General features: G+C 43.9%; 1 protein-coding gene across 1 annotated transcript in view; it reads right to left on the bottom strand.

Annotated features, from left to right (window-relative positions):
* The window catches only part of VSIG10 (V-set and immunoglobulin domain containing 10), a 50,358-nt gene extending 32,613 nt beyond the window's left edge, over positions 1-17,745 (bottom strand). The window contains exons 1-2 of the mRNA XM_003419272.4: positions 17,373-17,745; positions 9,036-9,314 (exon numbers count right to left, since the gene is read on the bottom strand). Of these exons, the coding sequence (XP_003419320.1) occupies positions 9,036-9,314; positions 17,373-17,451 (358 nt within the window). The 5' untranslated portion in view covers positions 17,452-17,745. The remainder of the gene's footprint in view (positions 1-9,035; positions 9,315-17,372) is intronic.
* Positions 17,746-26,111: the final 8,366 nt, after the last annotated feature.

The following is a 26,111-nucleotide window of genomic DNA, read 5'->3' on the forward strand; positions in this document are numbered from 1 at the left end:
ACAAAGACACTCTCCCAGAGTCAACAGAGAGAAAGCCTTCCCCTAGAGCTGACACCCTAAATTTGGACTTCTAGCCTCCTGTCATGGGTTGAATTGCATTCCCCCCAAAACATGTGTCAACTTGGTTAGACCATGATTCCCAGTATTGTGTGGTTGTCCTCCATTTTGTGATTGATATAATTTCTCTATATGTTGTAAATCCTAATCTCTGCCTGTGGTTAACGAGGCAAGACTGGATTAAATTGAAGAGGATTAGGGTTGGATATAACACCCTTACCCAGGTCACATCCCTGAAGTAAAGGGAGTTTTCCTGGGGTGTGGCCTGCGCCACCTTTTATCTCTCAAGAGATAAAAGGAAAGGGAAGTAAGCAGAGAGTTGGGGATTTCATACCACCAAGAAAGCACCTCAGGGAGCAAAGCGCATCCTTTGGACCTGAGGTTCCTCCGTGGAGAAGCTCCTAGTCCAGGGAAAGGTTGATGAGAAGGACTTTCCTCCAGAGCTGACAGAGAAGAGAAACCCTTCTTCTAGAGCTAATGCCCTGAATTTGGACTTGAGGCCTACTAACCCAGTACTAGATCGTGAGAAAATAAATTTCGCTTTGTAAAGCCATCTACTTGCAGTATTTGTTATAGCAGCACTAGCTAACTAAGACACCTCCTAACTGTGAGAGAATAAATTTCTGTTCATAAAGCTGTCCACTTGTGGTATTTCTGCTAGAAGCACCACCAAGAATGTAAGACCAGTCTCAATGGCTTAATTTTACATCTCAGGGACCCACAAAATGGGAGATTCCTAATTCAGCGTCTGAGTTCCTTGCCAACAGGAAAAGTTACCTTCAGACTTTTACTCTTCATGCCAGTATTTTTATTTTAAAAATTACCTAAGAACCAGAAGAACTAGATGGTGCTTGGCCACCATTACTGACTGACCTTCTGATCAGGGCCACAATCAATGGACCCTGACAGAACAGGAGAAAAACATGGAACACAACTCAAATTCTTAGAAGTCCAGACTTACTGGACCAATTGAGACTAGAGGACTTCCTGAGACTGTCACCCTGAGATACTCTTTAAACTCTGAAACCAAAACTATCCCCTGAGGTCACCTTTTAGCAAAATAACAGATTGGCACATAACATAAAGGGTCTTACTGGTGAGTACAGTGCTCCATTTAAAAATGATCCATATGAAGAGCGCAACAGAGAACCCCTGAGGGAGCAGGAGATCAGTGGGATGCAGACCCCAAATTCTCATAAAAAGACCAGACTTAATGGTCTGACTGAGACTAGAGGAATCCCGGCGGCCATGGTCCCCAGACCTTCTGTTGGCACAGGACAGGAACCATCCCCGAAGACAACTCATCAGACATGAAAGGGACTGGTCAGTGGGTGGGAGGGAGATGGTGATGAAGAGTGAGCTAATTATATCAGGTGGACACTTGAGATTGTGTTGGCATCTCTTGTCTGGAGGGGGGATGGGAGGATAGAGAGAGAGGGAAGCTGGCAAAATTGTCACGAAAGGAGAGACTGAAAGGGCTGACTCATTAGGGGGAGAGTAAGTGGGAGTAGGGAGTGAGATGTATGTAAACTTCTATGTGACAGACTGATTGGATTTGTAAACGTTCACTTGAAGCTTAATAAAAGTTAATAAAAAAAAAGGCATGAGGAAAATTTGGGGGGCGGGGGAGTGACGGATATGTTCATTGTCTTGATTGTGGTGGTGGTTTCACAGGTGCGTGTGCATGTCAGAATATATCAAATTGTATGCCTTAAATATGTGCCGTTTATGTCAGTTATACCTCAATAAAGCTGTTATTTAAAAAAAAAAAAAATGATCCATATGAAACCAAAAGGTCAACAATTACTCTAAAGCAAAAATTAGAAGATAAGAGGTAGGGAAACTAGAGAGCTGGAAACAGAACTACCAGAACGCAATTAAAGGGAATGTTGACCAACTGTGAAAAATCTAACTAATGTCACTGAACAATCTGGAACCTAATTTGCTGTGTCAGCTTTCCCCAAAAACACAGTTTTTTTTTTGTTTTTAATGAACTAAGAATGTACTGAGTGGTCTCTGCAAATCAGTGGGAATGGCTTATTGTTCCACACTTGGGATAGGATTCTTGGGAAAACTTATGGAGACTGTTTTTGATATCACTTTAACAGGCTGAACATAGAGGCAATAGTGACAACCCTATTGCCTTCTGGTCTCCTCAGTGACTGCTGACTCTACCCAGAAAGCAGTAACCCAGAGGTCACCAGGTTCTTATAAGCACTGGTCCCTGCTTCAGATGAGCTTGGCATGGACAAGAATCACTTCATCTTTGACAGAGCTCAACAGTTTTCCTGAGTGTGCCCACCATGTCTTTTCCTTAGGACCTAGCCCCCACCAACACAGAATGACATTCTGCTATTGTTCTTCCAGTTAGGCGCCGTCCAGTCAGTTCCAACTCATAGCGACCCCATGTACAAGAGAACAAAACACTGCCCAGTCCTGCGCCATCCTCACAATCGTTGCTATGTTTGAGCTCATCCTTGCAGCCACTGCGTCAGTCCATATCTTTGAGGGTCTACCTCTTTTTCACTGACCCTCTACTTCACCAAGCATGACATCCTTCTCCAGGGACTGGTCCTTCCTGAAAACATGTCCAAAATACGTGAGACAAAGTCTCACCATCCTTGCTTCTAAGGAGTATTCTGGCTGTACTTCTTCAAGATACATTTGTTTGTTCTTCAGCAGTCCATGGCATATTCAATATTCTTCACCAGCATCATAATTCAAAGGCACCAATTATTCGGTCATTCTTATTCATTGTGTAGCTTTCTCATGCACATGAGGTGATTGAAAATACCGTGGCTTGGGTCAGGCTCACCTTAGCCCCCATGGTGACATTTTTGGTTTTTAACACTCTGGCAACAGATTTGCCTAATGCAATACGTTGTTTGATTTCTTGATTGCTGTTTCCATGGGCGTTGATTGGGGATCCAAGTAAAACAAAATCCTTGAGAACTTCAATATTTTCTCCACTTACTGTGATGTTCCTTACTGGACCAGTTGTGAAGATTTTTGTTTTCTGTATGTTGAGGTGCAATCCATACTGAAGGCTGTGGTCTTTGATCTTCATCAGTAAGTGCTTCAAGTTCTCCTCACTTTCAGCTACCAAGGTTGTGTCATCTGCATATCACAGGTTGTTAATGAGTCTTCCTCCAATCCTGATGCTTCATTCTTTTTCATATAGTCCAGTTTCTCGGATTATTTGCTTAGCATACAGATTGTATAAGTACGGTGAAAGGATACAACCCAGACACATACCTTTCCTGACTTGAAAATATGCAGTACCCCCTTGTTCTGTCTGAACGACTGCCTCTTAGTCTATGTACAGATTTCGTATGAGAAAAATTCACTGTTCTGGAATTCCCATTCTTTGCAATGTTAGCCATAATTTGTTATGATCCACACAGTCAAATGTCTTTGTGAAGTCAATAAAATGCAGGTAAACATCTTTCTGGTATTCTCTGTTTTCAGCCAAGATTCATCTGACATTAGCAATGATATCCCTTGTTCCACGGCCTCTTCTGAATCCCTCTTGAATTTCTGGCAATTCCCTGTCGATGTACTGCTGCAACCATTTTTGAAATATCTTCAGCAAAATTTTACTCGCATGTGATATTAATGATATTGTTCGATAATTTCCACATTCTTTTGGATCACCTTTCTTTGGAATGGGCACAAATATGGATCTCTTCCAGTTGGTTGACCAGGTAGCTGTCTTCCAAATTTCTTGACATAGACGACTGAGCACTTCCAGCATTGCATCTGTTTGTTGAAACACCTCAGTTGGTATTCTGTCAATTCCTGGAGCCTTGTTTTCGCCAATAGTGTCAGTGCAGCTTGGATTTCTTCCTGCAATACCACTGGTTCTTGATCATATGCTACCTCCTGAAATGGCTGAATGCTGACCAATTCTTTATGGTATAGTGATTCTGTGTATTCCTTCCATCTTCTTTTGATTCTCCCTGCATCATTCAACAGTTTGCCTATAGAATCCTTAACACTGCAACTCGAGGTTTGAATTTTTTCTTCAGTTCTTTCAGTTTGAGAAACACCAAGTGTGTTCTTCTCTTTTGGTTTCCTAACTCCAGGTCTCTGCACATTTCATTATAATACTTTTCTTTGTCCTCTCGAGCCATCCTTTGAAATCTTCTGTTCAGCTTTTACTTCATCATTTCTTTGTGTGAGCACTTTGTCCTGCAACTGTTCTTTCCTGATGACATGTGCAAGGAAAGTGAATCAACGTCTCATCATGTTTGTTTCTAAGAAACATTCTGGAAGGAGAGGATGGGTAAATTGATGAAATAAATACTGCAGCAGCTCTAAACTCCTCTGAACCGGGGTAGTAGGGGAGGGTTCTGTTCTCCTAGAGCAGCAGTCCCAATGCCAGTTGCAAGACTCAAGACAACTTGACCATTAACGAGTAACAGTACAGACTCTTTCATTGTGGTATGATTGATGAAATCATGGTGTGGTGCTTATTCCGGGCAAGTTAAATCACTCCAGGCCTATAAAAAAACCTGACTCCCCACAAGGCAGAGGCACCAAATGTCCACTGATGAGTACACAGGGATCCCGGTAATAAGGAGCAAACCACCTGCCGGTACTGTAAAGCCAGCTTTGTGTTTCCACAGAATCTCAGTACCATTCACACATTCCGAGTTGCTTCAAGATAATAACTTGCCACATTTTAGAATTCTTTCCTCTCTTTAGCTTCCAAGGCCACACTACAATGTTTCTAAACTTTTCTCAAGATAAGAAGAACATGTGACCAAGTTATCAACCAAGTCAGCAAAATGATGGGAAAAGCAAAGATCTGGACACACACAGTCCCTGATTCACGAGGAAGTCCCTGCTCGAAAGGCTCAGACATAAACTGATGGCGGAGAACTCTGAGATGCATTTTTTTCCCACAGAAATCCCATCGCCTGCTTAACCAATGGATCGAGCTTACATGTACCAACTGTGTACTACGGACCTATTCCTCGCTGAGAGCTGAGTGTATTTGTCTCATTAGTGGGTACAGCAAACCTGTGATTGTTGTTGTTGTTGGGGCTGTTGAGTCGGTTCCAACTCATAATGACCCCACGGGCAACAGAATGAAACACTGCCCAGTCCTGCACCATCTTCACAATCCTTGCTATGTTTGAGCCTATTGTTGTAGTCACTGTGTCAATTCATCTCAGTGAGGGTCTTCCTCTTTTTCTCTGACTCTCTGCTTTACCAAGCACGATGTCCTTCTCCAGGGACTGGTATCTCCTGGTAACATGTCCAAAGTACGTGAGATGAAATCTCACCATCCTCGTGTCTAAGGAGCATTCTGGCTGTACTTCTTTCAAGACAGATTCGTTCATTCTTCTGGCAGTCTACAGTATATTCAATATTCTTCACCAACACCATAATTCAAATGCATCAATTCTTCTTCGTGGTCGTAGTCATGGCCAAGAGGTTAAGGCGATGGACTAGAAATCTACTGGGGTTTGCCCATACAGGTTCAAATCCTGCTGACTATGTCTAGAATTTTACCCAAGTTCAAAACTGTATTTAGCCATTACCCCCGAGTTCACAGATAAAACTAAGTAAAGGAGTACAAGTGAACCCCTAAACAGCCAGTGGGATCTGGATTTGAACCCAAGCAGCCTGACCGCAAAGTGTAAGCTCTCAGTCAACTCAGCAATACCACCCCCCTCCCAGAAATAGGTTGAATCAAACCTTATCCATATCCCCAAATCTTGTACGTAAAAATGAGGACTGTATTCCAATCTGGGCTGCCAAGCCACCAAGCCCTCCCTATAGGCCACTAAGGTGCAAAAGGCTATCTTATGCTTAGGAGGCTCTGGGGTTTGTCCAGGGCCCTTCTGGAATGGGAGCAAGGAATGAGATCCTGGGTGGTTCTTGTGTACGTGAAACCAGAGCTGTCTGCAACCCATTTTCATAAACAAGTCCTACACCATTTGGGGATCCCTTATCTTTCCAAATGAAGAAAGTGTCCATAAAAAGAATCATGCCACGGTAACTCAGAAAAGCACAGGACTTCCCCTCAGAACAAAGGACCATTTGATTGATACTTTTACTTTCATTGTAACATGCCTAGCACTTATTTTCCTACAGAACCATAACGGAACTAACCCTTCCTCCAATAAACTCGGCCAATGATTAATAAATCAGGGTCAGTCAAGTTGTCAGAAACCGGAGAGAGTAATGATTAAAAAAACGAAAAGCTCCTCTGTGGTCTAAACAGAAAATATTTACTGCCAAGACTGAAATGAAGGAAATATTCATCACTACTCAGCAGCTGAAGTGGACTTACCCGTGGGCTCACAGCAGGAAACGCACAGAGCTGCGCCAAGATTCGTGGCATTTTTTAAAACACCCACATTCATTACTGGCCTTTCAGCAATTCATCCATGGCATCTCCAGGCGCGGAAACACTGCGCTCACGGATTCCATACGCTTGAGAGTTGGTGGAAACCTTACAGATAATCCAAAAATCTAAGCGTGTTTTTAAGGCTCCTCCTTCCTTCACCCCCCACATCCAACCCACCTGCAAGTCCCATTGGTCTGTCTCCAAAATATTTTCTGAGTCTGTGCATTTTCCCCAAGAACGCTGCTGCCATCTTGGTTCTGGCCACGAACGTCTTGGATCTGGCCACCAACATCTTGGTTTCCCTATTTTTATTTTGTCAGCCCCTCTTAAGGCCACAAACATATATTCTCCACGTGTAATTCAAATGATGCCATACCCCTGTTGGAAGCTCGGTACCTAGTTTCTCCCGCACCTAGAATAAAATCCCAACTCCTTGCCAGTCCCACCCGGCCCCCACATGGTCTGGCCCAGCCTCCCATATCTCGCACCCCCTTCCTTCTCACTCACCAAGTTCCCACACACCCGCCTCCTCCCCATCCGTGAATACACTACATTCATTCCGCTGTGCGCTAGTTGTTTGTTCTAACGAGAACACTCTCTCTCTCCTCTTATCTTTGCAAGACTGGCTCCTACATATCATTCTGCTTAACTGTCCCTAACTCCAAAACTCTTCTCTGATCCCCCAATTTAAAGTATTTCAAAGAATCACATCACCGATGTCAAGGCTCTGCATAGACTGTCACTGATATCAACTTATGTGTTTACTTGTTTATTGTCTGTCTTCCCCTAATAGAATGTCAGCTCCATGAAAGCAGAGACCTTGTCTGCCTTCTTCATCCTGTGTTCCAGTGCCTGGCATACAACAAGCTCTCAGTAAACATGTGTTGAATAAAAACCAAATCTGTTGCCACGGAGTTAATTCCAACTCATGGCAACCCCGTGTGTGTCAGAGTGGAACTGTGCTCCACAGGGTTTTCAATAACTGATTTTTTGGAAGCAGATCACCAGGCCTTTCTTCCAAGGCACCTCTGGGTGAATGCGAACCACCAACCTTTAAGTTAGTAGCCAAGCACTTAACCATTTACTCATTCCTATATTCATATGTTGAATATAGGAATGAGTAAACTATTCAGTAAAATGATCACACAGGTGTTTCTACCACTATACACCCTAGGTATGAACACAGGCATCCTCTAAACCAGGGTCAGCAAACTGTCTCTGTAAAGGGTCAGCTAGTAAATATTTTAAGCACTCGACTCTGAAATTGTAGCATGAAAGCAGTCACAGACAATATGTAAATGAATGAGTGTGGCTGTGTTCCAATAAAACTATCTGTGGGAACCACCAGAACTACGCTCCCTGGATGCTCTGTTAACCCAGAACTGAAACCATCTTGAAGCGCACTCTTCAGACAAACATTAGACTGGACCCTAAAACAAAAAATAATACATGTGAGGATACATGAGCCCAAACGGACTGCTCCTGTCCACAGGCAGGGTGAGAAGGCAGGAAGGGACAAGAACTGGTTGAATGGACACGGGGAACCCGGGGTGGAAAAGGGGAGTGTGCTGTCACACTGTGGAGACTGCAGCTAATGTCACAAAACAATATGTGCATAAATTTTTGTATGAGAAATTAACTTGAGCTGTAAACTTTCACCTAGAGCACAATATAAAAAAAAAAAAATGTGACTATGGAAAAAAAAAGTTTATCTATGGACACTGAAATTTCAATTTCATATAATTTTCACATGTCAAAAAATAGTAATCTTTATTACTTTTGATTTTTTAAACTGTTTAAAAAAGTAAAAAATATTTGCACAACTGGAAGAATGTGAAGACTTGTAAAAATGTCACTAAACTGTACATATAGGAACTGTTGAACTGATGTATGTTTTGCTGTGTATATTCTCAACAACAGAATAAATAAAATTTAGAAAAAGAAAAGTAAAAAATATCTGTAGGTTGGTAGAAAAACAGGTAGCAGGCCAGATACAGTCTATAAGCCATAGTTTGCTCTTCTGCTCTAAATTCATACCTATATATCAACAGACACGACAGACTGTTTTAAGAAAGAACAGTAGTCAAAGTACTTAATCCCAAAACTGTACTTAGCACTACAGCACAAAAGCCCTATACCTGACAAGGTATGCAATGTATTGCTCCCATTTAAGAGATAAGGAGAAATGAAGCTCAGAGATATTAAGCTACTTACGTAAGGTGGCACAGAACTAACTAAGCAATAGCCCTAGAACTGGAACTCAGGCAGTCTCAGTTGATTACGTTATTCCTTGACTCTGTCACATAATAAAGATGATATTAACAAGAATGTTACCAATGAGGAGCTAAAGATAATAGCTAACGAATATAACGAATATACCAGAAGACTTTTAAAGCACTTTATGCTGGTAGCTATTCTTCACAACAACTCTATGAGACAAGAATTCATTTCATGCACATTTTATAGGTGAGGAAATGCAGGTGTGAGATGTTGTTCAGCTTGCAAGTGGCAGAGACAAGAATGAAGCCCAGGCTATCTGACTCCAAAGCCCATGTTCCTGACCATATCCTCCTCCTCTTCAAGGTTCTGAGCCCTGGTCCCTGCCCACTCCACTTACTGGCCACCTGCAGGCACACTGGGAACCATCGAGTCTCGTTCAGGACCTCCTGGCAGGTGTAGTTTCCTTCTTCCTGCCAGCTTAGCCCCTCGATGTGCAGGGAGCTGGCGTTCACCAGAGAGAAGCGTGGGTCGGCTGGTGGGAGGCTGGAATTTGAGGACAGGAGGAAGACAGGCTCCGAGTCATTCCGGTACCAAGTCACCAGGCCCCTGGGCCCCGAGATGTTGCCACACTGCAGAGTAACGTTCTCATGGACTTCTCCGATGACAACTTCCATTTCTGTACAAGGAAACATCGGGCTGTTACTACTTTTCTTGATCTCCAAATAAGAGATCAAGAAATAGTTCTTAGGATCTTAAAAAAAAAAAAAGCAAGCATGTGTTTTTAAGATGTGTTAACACACAAAAGCTCTTCTGTCAGGATTATTGGCCAGGATGAGTTGCTGTCAAGTCTATTCCAACTCATGGCAACCCTACATATGTCAGAGTAGAACTGTGCTCCATAGGGTTTTCAATGGCTGATTTTTTGGAAGTAGACTGCCAGACTTTTCTTCCAAGACCACTAGGTAGACTCAAACATCCTACCTTTCAGTTAGCAGCTGAGCATGTTAACTGCACCACTCAGGTACTCCTAGAGGCTACTACTTGACTTTAATTAATTTGAGCAAGATTACAAACATAGCCTCAATCATTCCCCTCTCCCGCTATCACTTTGCAGGGCCCTCCTGTTCTGATCCTGGGCTCACTTTCCTCCTGGCTGGCTTTGATCAATGAGCTGCTGGCAAATGTGATGCAAGCAGAGGCTTAAAAGGAGCTTGTATAATCGGGCTTGCACACTCTTGCCTTCTGTCATCAGCATGAGGAGGACATGCCCAGGTTAGGACCTGGGGGAGGATGAAAGTCACATGATGAAGACCTGAGTTGTCCAAATCATTCCAGTTGAGGCCATTCTAGATTGCCTTCCAGCCAGTCAGTCAATTCCAACACATGGTCGTGAGTCCAGGCAAGACCAGCAGAGCCACCTAATCGACCACCCCAGAACCCTGAGCAGTAAGCACCCATTGCTACTTTCTGTTTGTTGGTTATGCAGCATTACTGTAGCCACAAATAACTGATATAGAAGCCAAGTAGTTCTATTTGCCCAGAAGTCCAGAGGGGTGGACGGGAGTGGGCTTCAGCTTTGTTCCCACGTTCCTGCTGCTTTGCCTTTCCATCCCAGGTCCAAGTGACTCTGGAGTTAAAGCTATCTCAGCAGCTCCAGGCAGGAGCTGGCTCACAGTACTCACCAAGCACCCACTCTGGGACCGGTACTGGAGATCCAAAGGAAGACAAAACAGAGGATTCCAGGGATTAAATTGGCAATTACAGTGCAGAGTGATAAATACCATGATAAGGCCTCAAAGAAGGGGCTCCTAGCCCAGCTGGGTGAATGTCAGGGAAGACACACTGAAATCTGATGGGCTACTAGGAATTAGTAAAAGAAATCACAAGGAGTTAAAATAGTACACTAGAAAATACCTAACGTAAAAGAAGGCAGTAAAGCAGGAATACAGGAACAAAAAAAGAACACATATAGAAAACAAATAGCAAAATGGCAGGCATAAATCCTACCTTATCAGTAATTACATTAAATGTAAATGGATTAAACTGTCCAGTCAAAGGGCAAGGTTTGTGGAATGGATTAAAAAAACATGATCAAACTATTAGCTACCTACAACAGATACAAAGACACAATCAGGTTGAAAGTAAAAGGATGAGAAAAAGATACACTTGTTCCTTGGTATCCTGGGGGACAGGTTCCAGGACCCCTGTGGATACCAAAATCCACAGACACTCAAGTCCCTTATATAAAACCGTGTAGTATTCACATATAACCTGCACATATCCTTCTTTATACTTTAAATCACCTCTAGATTACTTATAATACCTAATATAATGTAAACATTATGTAAATAGTTGATATACTATATTGTTTAGGGAATAACGACAAGAAAAAAAAATTTTTTTTGGAACATTTTAGATCCAGGTTGGTTGAATCCGAGAGTGTGGAACACACGGACACAGAAGGCTGACTGTATAACTTGCAAACAGTAACCAAAAGAGAGCTGGAGTGGCTATACTAATATCAGACAAAACAAACTTTTAAGACAAACATTGTTACGACAGACAAGTAGAATTTATCCAACTAAAGGTGAGGGGTGAGGTTCCCAGGCAGAGGGAATAGAATGTTCAAAAGCCTAGAAGGAAGAGACCTGAAATCCAGAGGTTGACAAAGTGTGGTCCTTGGACCAGCAGCAGCAGCACTGCCTAGTAATTTATTAGAAGAGCAAATTCTCAGATCCCAGCTTAGGTCCAGTAAATCAGAAACTCTGGGAGGAGGGGGCTGGCAGGGCAGCAATCTATTTTAATCAGCCCTCTTGGGGACTCTGATGCAGGCTAAAGTTTCAGAGCCACTGGTCCAGGAGGACTATCTTAAGCTCTCATGAGCATATCAGAGTAGGCTGGACTGATTGTTTTATGACATGCTGAAGGCTGACGGTGCTAAGGCAACCAATCCAGCATGACTATCACCAGGTAACAAGACACAAATGCAGCTCACTTTGCTGAGAAGTATCACAATTTTCCAGTACCCTTCCCATCAACGCCCAACTACAGAGAGATCACAGGGACAGAAATAATCGGCAGAATCTGTTAGAAGTCTGATTCATGCTGTCACATTCAATAAATGAGAAAATCTGGCCGAAAGAAGGAAAGAGGTTAGCTCAAGAGAAGGTAGCAGGGTGGGATTGGAATCTAGAGCTCCTGCTATTCTCTATTCAGTGCTCTTTTCACCATATCAGACATTTTCAGAGTATGTGAAAACACTGGGGTTTGTGTAAGATGATACTTCATTAAACAATAGGCTGCCTTCAATAAATGGTGCTGGGACAACTGGATAACCACACGCAAAAGAATGAGGTTGAACCCTTACCTCACACCATATGTAAAAATTAACTCAAAATGGGTCAAAGACCTAAATGTAAGAGCTAAAACTATAAAACTCTGAGAAGAAAACAAAGGAGTAAATCTTTGTGACCCTGGGTTAGACAACGTTTTTTTTAGATATGATGCCAAAAGCCACAAGCAACAAAAGAAAAAACAAATAAATTGGACTTTATCAAAACTAAAAACTTCTGTGCTTTAAAGAACACCATCAAGAAAGTGAAAAGACAACCCACAGGATGGGAAAAATATTTGCCAACCATATATCTGACAAAAGACTTGTATCCAGAATATATTAAAAAACTCTTACAGTTCAACAATAAAAAGATAAATAACACAATTTAAAATGGGCAAAGGATTTAAATAGATATTTCTCCGAAAAAGATACATAAATGGCCAATAAGCACAGGAAATGATGTTCAACATTATCATTAGAGAAATGAAAATCAAAACCACCATGAGATACCACTTCACACCCACTAGGGTGGCTAAAATAAAAAAGACATAATAACAAGTGTTGGTGAGGATGTGGAAAAATTGGAACCATTACAAAGTTGCTTGTGGGAATACAAAATGGTGCAGCTGCTTTGGTAAAGAGTGTGGCAATTCCTCAAAATGTTAAACATAGAGTTTTCAGATGACCCAGAAATTCCTCTCCTAGGTATGTACCAAAAGAAGTTAAATCATATGCTCTTGGACTAGACAATGGGTTGGAGAGGGATACTGGTAAGGAGTGAGCTTCTTGGATCAGGTGGACACTTGAGACTATGTTGGCATCTCCTGCCTGGAGGGGAGATGAGAGGGTGGAGGGGGTTAGAAGCTGGCGAAATGGACGCGAAAAGAGAGAGTGGAGGGAGAGAGCGGGCTGTCTCATTAAGGGGAGAGTAATCGGGAGTGTGTAGCAAGGTGTATATGGGTTTTTGTGTGACAGACTGACTCGATTTGTAAACTTTCACTTAAAGCACAATAAAAATCATTTTCAAAAAATCATATGCTCACTCAAAGACTTGTAAACGAATGCACACAGCAGAATTATTCACGATAGCCAGAAAAATGGAAACAATCAAAATGTCCATCAAGTGATGAATAATAAACAAATATAGGTAGTCATGTAATAGAATATTATTCATCAATTAAAAAGTAATGAAAAAACTGATACATGCTACAACATGGATGAACTTTGAAAACATTATGATGTGAAAGAAGTCAGTCATAAAAGACCACATATTATATGATCCCATTTATATGAAATGCTAGAATAGGTAAATCTGTATAGATAGAAAATAGATTAGCAGTTGTGCAGAGCTAGGGGTCGGGGAGGGATGGCTGCTGAAGGATATGCAGCTTCTTTTTAGAGTGATAAAAATGTTCTAGAATTAATTAGTGGTAATGGTTGCAGAATTTTGTGAATACACCAAAAACTACTGGAAAATACACCTTAAAGTGCGAATGCTGTGATATGAAAATTCTTTATCTCAATAAAGCTGTTATAAAAATAACTCAACTGCCACTTGTCTCTGGGAATCCCTCCTCTGTTTATAAAAAGGAAAACAACAGTTATCTGCATTTGGCCTCTGATCTGGCTAGAAGGAGCTCTCCTTGAAAAATCTGAAGCCGGCCTGGGTCCACGGGAACTTCTGAGTCTTGCCATCTTGGTCACATCATTCCCAAAGACTTTACAGCCAGGCCAAGATGGCAAAAAAATTGGGAGTCACTTGCTGAAAGGCTGAGAATGCCATCTAATGCTAGAAATTCCTAATTAGGAAGAAATGCTTTTGAACAACCGCTTGAAACAGCAACAACAAAAAAAAGGTGAGGACTATTTTTGAATGATTAGGCCTGGGAACTCAAGTTCTCAGGTGGTAATCCCCATTGAGGAAAAGACCATGAACTGCAGAGTTACAAATTCAATGTGTGTTCAGGAGACCAGCAGACCTGCCTCCTCCCTTGACTCCTTGGCAAAAGAATAGAGGAATGGCAGTTTGGAAAAGCCTTAGTGACACTTTGGTCTTGGAACTTAAGCTCACATTGTCTTCTCCTCCAAAGAATAGAATGATAAAATCACAAAAGAAATCATTTTAAAGCATTTCATTTTTCCTCCTGACTTTGCTCACTCCATTCTTTTTAACTACTGAAGCTGAAAGTAACCTTAGAGGTCAACTAGTCCAGAGATCTGGCTGCCTGGAGGGCTGGGTTTAAGACTGAGCTTGAGTCTGGGCTCAAATGGAGAACATAGTCATCATCAGTGATGTCTGACACGGACAGAGAACAGGAAGTCCTTGCTGGTACGCTAGGTCCATTCCTGACAATCTTATACCCCCTCATTTTACAGTTGAAAATTGAGGTTCGAGAAACTTAAGAGATTTACTTAAAGTCCCATGCAAGCCACTCACAGAACTGTGATTGTCATTCAGGTTTCTCGTGTTCAGGCCACAGGGGTTTACTCTGGTCTCCCACACAACGGTGACAAGATAAAATGATAAACTGTAGTAAGTTTGTGCCACTAGAAGTTGTCCATCTGGTGTCTAGAGAGTACCCTGATGTCCCCCAAACTTAAATTCAGAATATGGAATTAAGGGCCATCTTCTAATGCTGCCCTTGTGTTACCATTTGCAGAGTTAGGATTATATCCAAACATTTATGTTTTTCTGAGCAACTTTTCCAAAGGATGACCGGGCTTTACAATTTGTTGTGACAAGTGGAGAAACAACTTTGTTTAGAACTAAGTAGCAGGAGAAAGACACTTTGCCCCCAAGACAACTCCCAACTTGAACAATAAGCAACAAAAATACTCGAAGCTCAGAGGTCAGCAAAACTGGACTAAACCAAAAGCAAAGAAATTTCCTGAATAAAGTGAACACTTCAAAGGCCAGCGTAGCAGGGGTGGGGGGTTGGTTTCGGGGGACATCTAGGTCAACTGGCATGATAAAATCTATTAAGAAAACATTCTGCATCCCACTTTGGAGAGTGGCATCTGGGGTCTTAAATGCTAGCAAGCAGCCATCTAAGATGCATCAATTCGTCTCGACCCACCTGGAGCAAAGGAGAATGAAGAACACCAAAGGCACAAGGTAATTACGAGCCCAAGAGAAAGAAAGAAAGGGCCACATAAACCAGAGACTACGTCAGCCTGACACCAGAAGAACTAGATGGTGCCCAGGTACAACCGATGACTGCCCTGACAGGGAACACATCAGAGAACCCCTAAGGGAGCAGGAAAGCAGCAGGATGCAGACCTCAAATTCTAGTAAAAAGACCAGACTTAATGGTCTGACTGAGACTAGAAGGACCTTGGAGGTCATGGTCCCCAGACCTTCTGTTAGCCCAAGACAGGAACCATTCCCAAAGCCAATTCTTCAGACAGGGATTGGACTGGACTATGGGACAGGAAACGATACTGGTGAGGAGTGAGCTTCTCGGATCAAGTAGACACATGAGACTATGTGGGCAGCTCCTGTCTGGAGGGGAGAAGAGAGGGCAGAGAGGGTTAGAAGCTGGCTGAACGGACACGAAAACAGAGTGGAGAGAAGGAGTGTGCTGTCTCATTATGGGGAGAGCAACTAGGAGTATATAGCAAGGTGTATATAAATTTTTGTATGAGAGACTGACTTGATATGTAAACTTTCACTTAAAGCACAATAAAAATTAAAAAAAAAAAAAAAAATACTCCAAGCTCAGGAAGTCCCCTGGCACAATACAAAGAGGTAAACCAGGCTTGGGCACCTAAACGACTAAGTATCCCAGTGGAGGAAGCTTCCCTGGGTGGTGAGCAGAAGTCGACTTGACACCTGGTTCATTCCAGCATGATGATTTTCCTCAGGGTTCTGGTGTCCGGAGGCCCCTGATGTCTACAGTTTAGGAAACACTGTAGACACCTGGGGAGAAAGAAATACGCCTTTCCTTGACAACCACCTTCAGCTTCTGCAGGAGGTCAACAGAAAACTATCCTTTCTCCTCCCCAGTCCCAGCACAGTGTTTGCTAAGTCAAATGTCTGGAGGGGCCAGCAGGTAATGTCCATGAGGGAAGAAGGACAGGGTTTGGGTAATACAATGTAAGAAGAGGTGGGTACTATACCAAACCTGGGTTCATAGGTCCTAGATAAAAGGTGGTGACCACTGCTTAGTTCCAGGTAAGAAAGCAGCCCTTGCATTGCCGGACCTTCCGATTTTTCCAGATAAACTGGAAACCTAGGTTATGGGAAAATGTACTATTTTTAAGTAGTGGCTAAAAACAACAAAATAAAAACCTGTGAAAGCCTAACAGTTAGGAACTTTTGGCACCTGCTGCTAGGAAGCTCAGGGTGCAATTTACAACCCACTTCCACCAGGAAGAGGCCAGCTGGGTGTGCTGGACTGGGTAACCCAGCACTCTGCATGCATCCTGGCAGGCTACCTGCCTCCTAGCTCCATCTTGGTTTTCTACCACCCAGTGCCTTCATTGCTTGTCGGACTGCCCTGCACACAGCTGACACGCATGACCACCAGATGTCACAGAGTCAGCTCCCACTCATGACAACCCCATGTGTGTCAGAGTAGAACTGTGCTCCATAAGGTTTAGGCAACTCTGGGTGGACTCAATCCCCAAACCCTTCGCACCACCCAGGGACCCCAGACATACATGAGCTGGTGAATTCAATTAAAAAGCACTTCTCCAATTTTCTACATTCTACCCGTTTTTGTAAGCCACACTCTATTTCTTTTTTTGTAATATATAAGAGTATAAATGAAACATTTAAGACCTTCATCCAATCATTTCAAGAGTGAGGGGAGTTTTTTTTTTTTTTTTTTTTTGATAAGTACGAAATGATTGCAAAAAAAAAAAAGTTTTTTTTTTTTTTAAAAGAAAGAAAATAGTGAAGAAAAGAACAGCTTTCAGTGAGCTAGGCCCCTATATGGGCTTGCCGGTGTGTAGGAAAATCCACAGGTTACAGGTGTAAGGCAGAGTGAGGAAAAAAATAAAGAGGAAGCCAGGAATTTGAGCACCAGCGCAGCAGGTAAAACCAGAAGGCTAATTTACATCCGACGATTTAAAAAAAAAAAAAAAAAAACACTTCTCGCCCCACACTTGTGTCTCTTCATTTTCTCCATCATCTATCCGCAGGCCCTTTGCAGCTTCGCCGGCTGTCCACCCTAGGGTGGCGAGGTTACCTCGCTCTCCACCAAGCGCCCAGGAAAAATTCCTTCCCGCAGAGCGGGCCAGGCTGCCGGCAGGAAACCCAAGACCTTCCCGCTGCGGCTTTGGGGCTGCGGCCACAACTGGATGGGGCGGAGTCGGAGGGAAATCGGTCCTCCGCTTCCCCCCTCCCCACTGTCGCCTGGGAAGCCCAACTTTTCCCTCCAGATCCCGACCCCTTACCTGCGGCGATCCAGCGGGCCAGGAGCGCCCCGAGGCACAGGAAGATCCGAGGCTCGGGCACCCGGCCGCCTGCGGCCATCTCGCCCCAGATTCCGGCAGGGGCCCCTCAGGAAGCACAGCCTAGGGCAGGGCTGGGTGTGCGCCCCCCGGGGCTCTGGCCCCTCGGGTACCAAGAGCTCCTCCCAGGTCCTCGAAACGGTAGAGTTGCCCCACTTTCCGCAGCTCCCAGGAAGGATGCTTGGGGTGCGCCCGAAGTCCGAGTCTGGGGAGCCTCGGGTGTCAGCTGCACTGGGCTTCCCCCCGGGCGAGGGGTCTCTCTCCGGAGCGCCCGGGCCGGGGCTGCGAGGGCGCCCCCGCCCCCTTGGCCCGCCTGCTCGCTCCCGCTCGCGGAAAACAACAGGAGCGAGGCTCCCTCCCGCCTCCCATCCAGGCGGGAGCCCAACTTCCTCTACCTTGGCTGGAGAGGAGGGCTTTATGCAGAGGACGCGCGCCCCGGCGTGCGGAGCCCAGTCCGGCCCGGCGCGGGGAGGAGCGCGGTGGCTGGGCCCTCCCCAGGCCCAATCCGCTGCCTGCGGCCGGGCGCTCTCCAGCTCGGCCTGGGACAGCAGTCTGGAGCCGCGGAGACAGCTGGGCCGGACCGAGCCCCGCAGCTGCCGCAGGACTGCGTCCTCCGTCCCGGCCGGCGCTCTGGCTGCAGAACCCGGCGGAGCCGGGGGAGGAGCGCCCGGAGCTGGAGGGGCCGGCTGCCAAGATGCAGAATTCAGGGATCCCCCTCGCCTCCCCAGCTCAGCTGTTCTAGGGATTCTCATTTGTTTTCCTGGGCGCACGGCGGACGCCCAGGCCGCCATCGCTGCCTTTTTTACCCTTCGCAGAACGAAAGCAGGACAAAACCCGTTGCTGTCGAGTCGATTCCGACTCATAGCGACCCTATAGGACAGAGTAGAACTGCCCCATAGGATTTCCAAGGAGCAGATGGTGGATTCGAACTGCCGACCTTTTGGTTACCAGCCGAACTCTTAACCACTGCGCCACCAGGACTACCTTAAAGCAGGACAAGAACAGGTGAAAAACAATCCCTTAGACCTTTCAGCCAAACACAGCCACAAGACTCCCATTCTTGTATTAACAGCACAGTGAGAGGCATGGCCAAGCGGCCAGCGGACCTGTTTCTCAGATTTCCCTCCCTCCCCCCTTTTTTTGTTCTCCTACAGATCTGTGATCACAGGCCAGAATTCGTGTTTCCTGCCGCGCCCCCATCCCATTCTTCAGTCCTATGGAAGGAACTCTCGAGTATGGTATCCTCAGAAAGACCCGACTGACGCTTGAAACAGCCCTATGAGAAATTTCCAAAATGCAATTAATACAGTAAAATATTAATTGTAGATTCTGGGAGGTGGTTATGTGTATAGGTATTCACTATAACATTCTTTCAACTTTTCTGTATGTTTGAAATTTTCCATCATAAAATGTTGGGGAAAAAAGTAAAAACTGCTATTAAGAAAATTATTCCTTCTCTCACCCCTTATTCAAATATTTCTTTCCCCAACATGTGAAACCAATTTTAAAAATGTGTTTCTCCTGATGAATGAAAAAAATTAAAAAAAAAAAATTTTTTTTGAAGCCATGAAAAAAACCCACATGGTTCTTCTTCTCCTCTTTGCCTTGGCTCTTGGTGCTCTGTATTTTAACCCTCTGGTCAGCTTTTGATAGAGTTTCCTCTTTCTCTCTTTAGTTCTTGCTTTTCCTCTTTTACCCTGTGATCGAAGGTAAATTCTATCTGAGGCCTTGTCTGTCCTTCCGGTTCCCCACTGTATGCCCAGTACCTGGCACCTAGTTGGCACTCAATACGTGCTTGCTGAATACGAATGAAAGTGACTTGGTATCGATATTGCAGACCCTTGGCTGTATGGTAAACATTTGACATCCTCATTCTTTTTTTTTTTTTTCTGGATGTACCAAAAAAAAAAAACCAAACCTAGTGCCATCCAGTCAATTCTGACTCGTAGCTACCCTATAGTGACCCTACAGGACAGAGTTGAACTGCCCCACAGAGTTTCCAAGGAGGGCCTGGCGGATTCGAACTGCCAACCCTTTGGTTAGCAGCCGTTAGCACTTAACCACTAGGCTACCAGGGTTTCCCGCTGGATGTAAACAGGATGTAAATAAGATCAATGATTGGCAAATTTTCAGCCGAGGGTATAGACCTGGAACTTTCTGTGACTCTTATGGTGCCTGTTGTTGTTAGTTCATTGAGTCAGCTCTGATTCATGGCGACCCCATGTACAACAAAACGTAACACTGCCCAATCCTACACCATCTTCATGATCACTCGTATGCTTGAGTCCACTCTTGGCAGCTACTGTGTGTTTTGAGTGTGTTCCAACCTAAGGGACTCATTTTCCAGCACTATACTTGACGGCACTGGGTCTGGGTATATTCTGTTGTGATCCATAGAGTTTACATTGGCTAGTTTTCGAAATTAGATCACCAGTCCTTTCTTTCTAGTCTGTCTTAGTCTGGAAACTCCACTGAAACCTGTCCACCATGGGTGAGCCTACTGGTATTTGAAATACTGATGGCATTGCTTCTAGCATCATAGTAACCTGCAAGCACCATAGTATGACAAAGTGACAGACAGGTGGTGGTGCCTATCACAGGGCACTGCACAGAGCAAGCCCTCTTGACATTTGTGCTGAGTCAATATGCAGTTCTTACCAGTTCTCCACCCCAGAAGTTTCAGCCTCGTCTAGGCTGTTTTACAACATTAATAATACAGCGGCACACTTGCATGGCTGGGGCCTTTTTCCAAAGCGGTTTTAGAAACTTAATCTCACTGGGCCCTCCCTGCAACCTTTGGACCCAAGGAGCCATTCCATTTCATTTGATACCTGAGGAACCTGCAGCTCTGGTAGGTCACACAGTCAGTTGGTGGTAAGACCAGGAGTGGAATCCATGTCTACGTGACTCCAAATCTGCCCAAATAAAGTTCCAATTTTGTCACATATGCTAAAGCTGCCAGAGCTAAGGGGCCATGGATCTGACTGCTTTGGGTGTCACAGGGCCAGCTGACATGTTGGTCCCAACCCTGGGCTCAGAGCATACCTACACTAAGTGGGGGTGGAGCTGGCACAGGAAATATTCAGGCTCCTTAGCTCCAGTATAGGTTCGAGGATCAGCCCTGAGACAGGGGCTGAGACAGGATGCACACTGGCCTGATAACTGGTCCCATTTCAGGCTGCTCTGGGCAGCAGAAAGTACCCTGCCTAGAACAGTGACCAGTTAGTTGGTGTTCACCATGTGGTCCCCGGTAAGGCCTTCTAGAGCCCTAGTTCCTCACAGCAAAACACAGCTAATATCCACTTTATGGGATTATTGTAAAGATAAAGGGAATTGAAGGACCTTAAGAAAGGGTATTGGTCTTTACAGACCTAAGGCATCACTTTGGGGACTATCATTTGAAATGACACCATGTCAGGACTCCTAAATCCCACAATAATATCCCGAACCCAGGGGACTCAGGCACCTCTTGGTTCAGCTTGCTACGTGTACCTGTTTTTGTTTTATTTTGTTTTCACCTCCTGTGTATTGAAAACTTACTCTGGCTCTGCTCATCAGTCCTCATCACAACCTCAGCGGTAGGTGTGACCGTTCCCATTGTACAGATGGCCCAGAGAAGCTTAAATTACAAAGTAAGTAAAGGGTGGAGCCGCCATTTGAACCCAGGTCTGAGGCTAAGTCGTACTGATCAGTCTTGGAGGGAGGAACAGATCCCGGGGTTCCTGCCTGTATCCACAGCCAGTACTTCCACAGCCTGGGGCTTTGCAGGCTCCAAGTAACCTATCTTCATGCCTGTTATTTCTGCCCCACTACTCCTCTTGTCAGTGTCTCCTCCCTAGAGGTAATTCTGAAAGGTTTCTTAGCAACAACCTGCTTTCCAGCTCAACCTGGAGATTATCCTCCTGGGGGCTTCAGAAAGGGAGCGCCAGTGGGAAGCAGCTCGGGTAGGAACCTGGTCCTTTAGATCCTGCTCTGGACACCTCACTTCAAGAGGTGAAAGAGGTGTGGATGACAAAAACTTCATAGTGTCCCCTTGGATGGGCCTGAGACCCATAGGATGGCACACCAAGGAGCAGGGACAGAAACAACCCGGCTTGTTCTCTGGAGAGCAAAGCCTGCTAAAACTTTCAGTAACACCACCTTATCCTACTTGCTCTTTGCTTTCCGCTCAGAAGAAAGGATCGGAGTGTGGATGCTGTAGCGAGAAAGTTCCTGAAATCAGGCAAAGTTCCGAGAAGAAGTTGGCAAGATGAGATGGAAAAATGGAAAATGGACAGTCATCAAATGAGTCTACTATTTTTGACCAGAGCTCAGCTCTTCTATCTGGATTACTGACCAGGAAGGTGTGGGTAGGTGTCTCTAAGGGGCAAAGAACCACGGGACTTGGAAGGCAAATCCATCCCTAGAAGGCAAAATGCTACTTGCAGAGGGATCAGGAAAATGGCCATCCAGTTCCTTGAGAAATGGGAGACCAGGGACTGGAGGTGGGTGACCTACTCACCATGACAGATGAGGACAGCACAGCAGAGTGCTGGTAAATCTTTAACTACAAACTCTAGGTTGAGTGTAAGGGAGGTGTGTGTGTGATTTGTAGTGCTTGCCAATTTTCATGGTGTAAATTATTTCACTACAGCCAATTTCAAGCTACTACTGCGGAGGTACTGAAAAATCCACACAATCAACCCTCCCAAGCTAGCATCGCTGGAACTGCCCCTTTGCTCCAATGAGAGAACTCCAAGATGAGAAACACTGGACAGGAAAGGCAGGAGTCACCCAGGAGGAGACCCGCTGGGAGCCAAACAGATGACTCAGGTAGAAAACACTCTTTGATCCCTCTCCTGTTTGTTGATCTCACACTCACCTGTTGAATGTGTTTGTTGGCCAAGATAAATGTTACTTTCCCAACTCAAAATTGGGGCATGTAAGTTGACACCCACACTGTATTTAATTTCTGGGATAGAGGGATGACTTCATAAAACTAAGGGCTGTCCTGACAAGTCTGGGATGAAGCACTTCCATGCAGATGACAAACCTATTTTTTTTTTAAATAACATTTTCTTTTTTCCCAATGATAAACATAATACACTCATTCTAGAAAATTCTGAAAATAGAGAAAAATAGAAAATAAAATTTAACTATAACCCCATCTGGGAATGATCACTGTCATCACTAGAAAATTCTAGAGATTTTGGCTGAGCTCCTATGGGTATATATATATATATATATATATATATATATATATATACGCATACATATATATATTTTAACGAAGTTCAGATGACATTGTACACAAAGTTTTGATTCCTGTTTTATCCTTTAACTTTGTCTTATAAGCATAGACTGTGGTTTTTTGACAGCTAATTAGTCTTTCTAAATGAAAAAGTAATACAAAAAATACCAAACCCACTGCTATCAAGTCCATTCTGACTCATAGTGACCGTGTAGGACAGGGCAGAACTGCCCCATAGGGTTTCTAAGGCCGTAAATCTTTGTGGAAGCAGACTGCCACATCTTTCTTGCATGCAGCAGCTAGTGGGTTCAAACTGCTGACCTTGGGTTAGCAACCGAGTGCTTTAAGCACTACACCACCACAGCTCCTAAAAAGTAATAAATACTTTTTAAAAAATCCAAGCAATTATACAGTGAAATTATATCTTGAAAAGTGAGCCTTCTGCCCACCTCCCTCAGCCCCAGTCCTCTTCCCCACGGGCAACCACTCTATGTTCTAGAGACTACAATTTTTACTGACTGCCTAATATGCCACGTGGAAAACCTGGCGTAGTGGTTAAGAGCTATGGCTGCTAACCAAAAGGCTGGCAGTTCGAATCCATCAGGTGCTCCTTGGAAACTCTATGGGGCAGCTGTACTCTGTCCTATAGGGTAGCTATGAGCTGGAATTGACTTGATGCCAACGGGTTTGGTTTGATTTGGTTTAATACGCCACCTGGAGTCTCTGGTTGGTGCAAACGGTTAAGTGCTTGGCTACTTAATGGAAGGTTAGCAGTCTGAATCCACCTAGAGGCTCCTCAGAAGAAAGGTTTAACAAGCTACTTCCAAAAGGTCACAGCCATCGAAAACTCTAGGGAGTGCCGTTCTACTCGGACACATGTGGGGCCATCATGAGTCAGAATCAACTCAGTGGCAACCGGTTGGCCTTTTTTTTTTTTAAATATAACACCTATTAGAATATTAGACAGCCACTGATATTTGTGTTTTTAAAGTTTGTAGGATGACATAGGGTCTGTCTATTGTGATTGCCCAGAAGTGTGAAGTACAATGAAACATCTTTTTGGAACAGCTTATTGAGATATCATTCACGTGCCATACCAATGACTCATTTTAAGTGTACATACAATTCGGTAGTTTTTAGTATATTCACAGAACCATTTGGAACCATTACCACGATAAATGATAAATTTTAAAACATTTTAATCACCTCAAAAAGAAACTCTGTACCCTCTCGCTATCATTTTCCAACCCCTCACCTGTCCCACTCCTAGACAAAGCTTTCTGTCTCTATGGATTTGCCTAGTCTGGACATTTCGTATAAATGGCACCCTACAATACGTGGTCTTTCATGACTGTCTTCCTTTATTTAGCGTAATATTTTCAAGGTTCATCCATGTTGTAGAATGTATCTGTATTTTATTCCTTTTTATCATACATAGATGCCACATTTTGTTTATTTATTCATCACCTGGTGGACAATCAATAAAAATTTGAGCCACTAAAGAAAACTCAGAGAATTTGGAACATTTCTTTCCCTGTTTCCTCCCTACCTTACCCATTGTTCCACTTCTATCTTCTGGAAGTAAATTGTTCTTAGTTCCTCACAGCAGAGCAGCATTTCTAAAAGCCAGCCTCTATTTACTCAGATCAAGATCAATATGTCAAAGCAACTGACTGGAATGCAATCAAGTAGCAATTTATGCAATTATTTTTCGTTTTTATAAAGATTCCAGTCAAACTTCTTTGGGTGTGTCCCTGGGTGGTGCGAATGTTTTGCAACTGACTACTGACCTAAAAGTTGGTGGTTCGAACCTACCCAGTGGTACCACAGAAGAAAAGTCCTGGCCATCTGTGTCTGTTAAGATCACAGCCAAGAAACCCTATGGAGCAGTTCTACTCTGTAACATACGGGATTGCTATGAGTCAAAATTGACTCAGTGGCAACAGGTTTGTTTTTGTTTGTTTTTCGTCTTGGTTTTGGTATGGTCTGATCTGCAACAGGTCACGGGAACGGCGCAGGACTGGGCAACGTATCATCCATGTGGTTGTCATGAGTCGGGGCCAACTCAACAGCAGCTAACAAAAACAATGACATGGTACCAGCACCTGGTTATTATTTGCTTCAGTTCTATCTCCCAACCCTGCCAAAGTCCCATCTCATTTCTCAAAGACAAGTTTAGTGTATTAAAATGAACTGAACTCTAAGATTTTGTACTACCTGTTCAGGAAAACTTAGTCTTGTTGACTGGTAGAGACAACTTTGAGGAAGCATAGTTACTACTTGAATCCTGGCTTTTCTAGCTGACACCCGAATTCCTGCAAGATTTTGAGAAAGTTCCATTATAACATGATACTGTTTGCTCTTGCCAGGTTCACTTTCTATGGAAAGTCTTTTTCCATCCTTTCAGCAAACCTCTGATGTAGGTACTGTTTTATCCATATCGTTGCTTCTAGGTGCGGTCGAGTCAGTTCTGACTCATAGCAACTCTATGTACAACAGGATGAAACGCGACCCAGTCCTGTGCCACCCTCCAAACCTTTGCTATGCTTGAGGCCATAGTTGTAGCACCTGCTTCGATCCATCTCGTTGAGGGACTTCCTCTTTTTCGCTGACCCTCTACTTCATCAAGCGTGATGTCCTTCTCCAGAAATTGACGCTTCCTGATAACATGCCCAAAGTACATAAGGTTAAGCCTTGCTATCGTTGCTCCTAAGAAGCATTCTGGCTGTACTTCTTCCGCGACAGATTTGTTCATTCTTTTGGCAGTTCATTCGACATTCTTTGCCAACACCATAATGCAAAGGTGTCAATTCTTCTTCGATCTTCCTTATTCATTGTCCAGCTTTCACATGCATATGAGGTGATTTAAAACACCATGGCTTGGGTCAGGTGCACCTTAGTCCTCAAAGTGACATCATTGCTTTTTCAACACTTTAACAAGAGGTCTTTTGCAGCAGATTTGCCCAAGCCAATACATCATCTGATTTCTTGACTGCTGCTTCCATGGCTGTTGATTACGGCTCCAAGTAAAATGAAATCCTTGACAACGTCAATCTTTTCTCCTTTATCATGATGTTGCTTATTGGTCCAGTTGTGAGGATTTTTGTTTTATGTTGAGGTACAATCCACACTGAAGGCTGTGGTCTTTGATTTTCATCAGTAAGTGCTTCAAATCCACTTTACTGATGAGGAAACTCAGGCTCAGAGAAGTGAAATAACTTTCAGAAATAAAGTCACAGCCTCAAATCCATGTTTATAATATAAATGGTCTCTGCCCTGAGGCTAACATTTCTTTAGAGCAGTGATTCTTAAACTCCGGAAGGAAGCTTAAGATGAAAGCTACGTACATTTCTCCCCAGGGAAACACGTATATTCACCACATTTAAAAATCATTTTCAAGGAATTAAGCAAACAAACGAACCCTACAGGTCTAAACTGTGATTGTAAAGTGG

The sequence above is a fragment of the Loxodonta africana genome, chromosome 19 (genome assembly GCF_030014295.1).
Source record: "Loxodonta africana isolate mLoxAfr1 chromosome 19, mLoxAfr1.hap2, whole genome shotgun sequence".
NCBI lineage: Eukaryota > Metazoa > Chordata > Mammalia > Proboscidea > Elephantidae > Loxodonta > Loxodonta africana.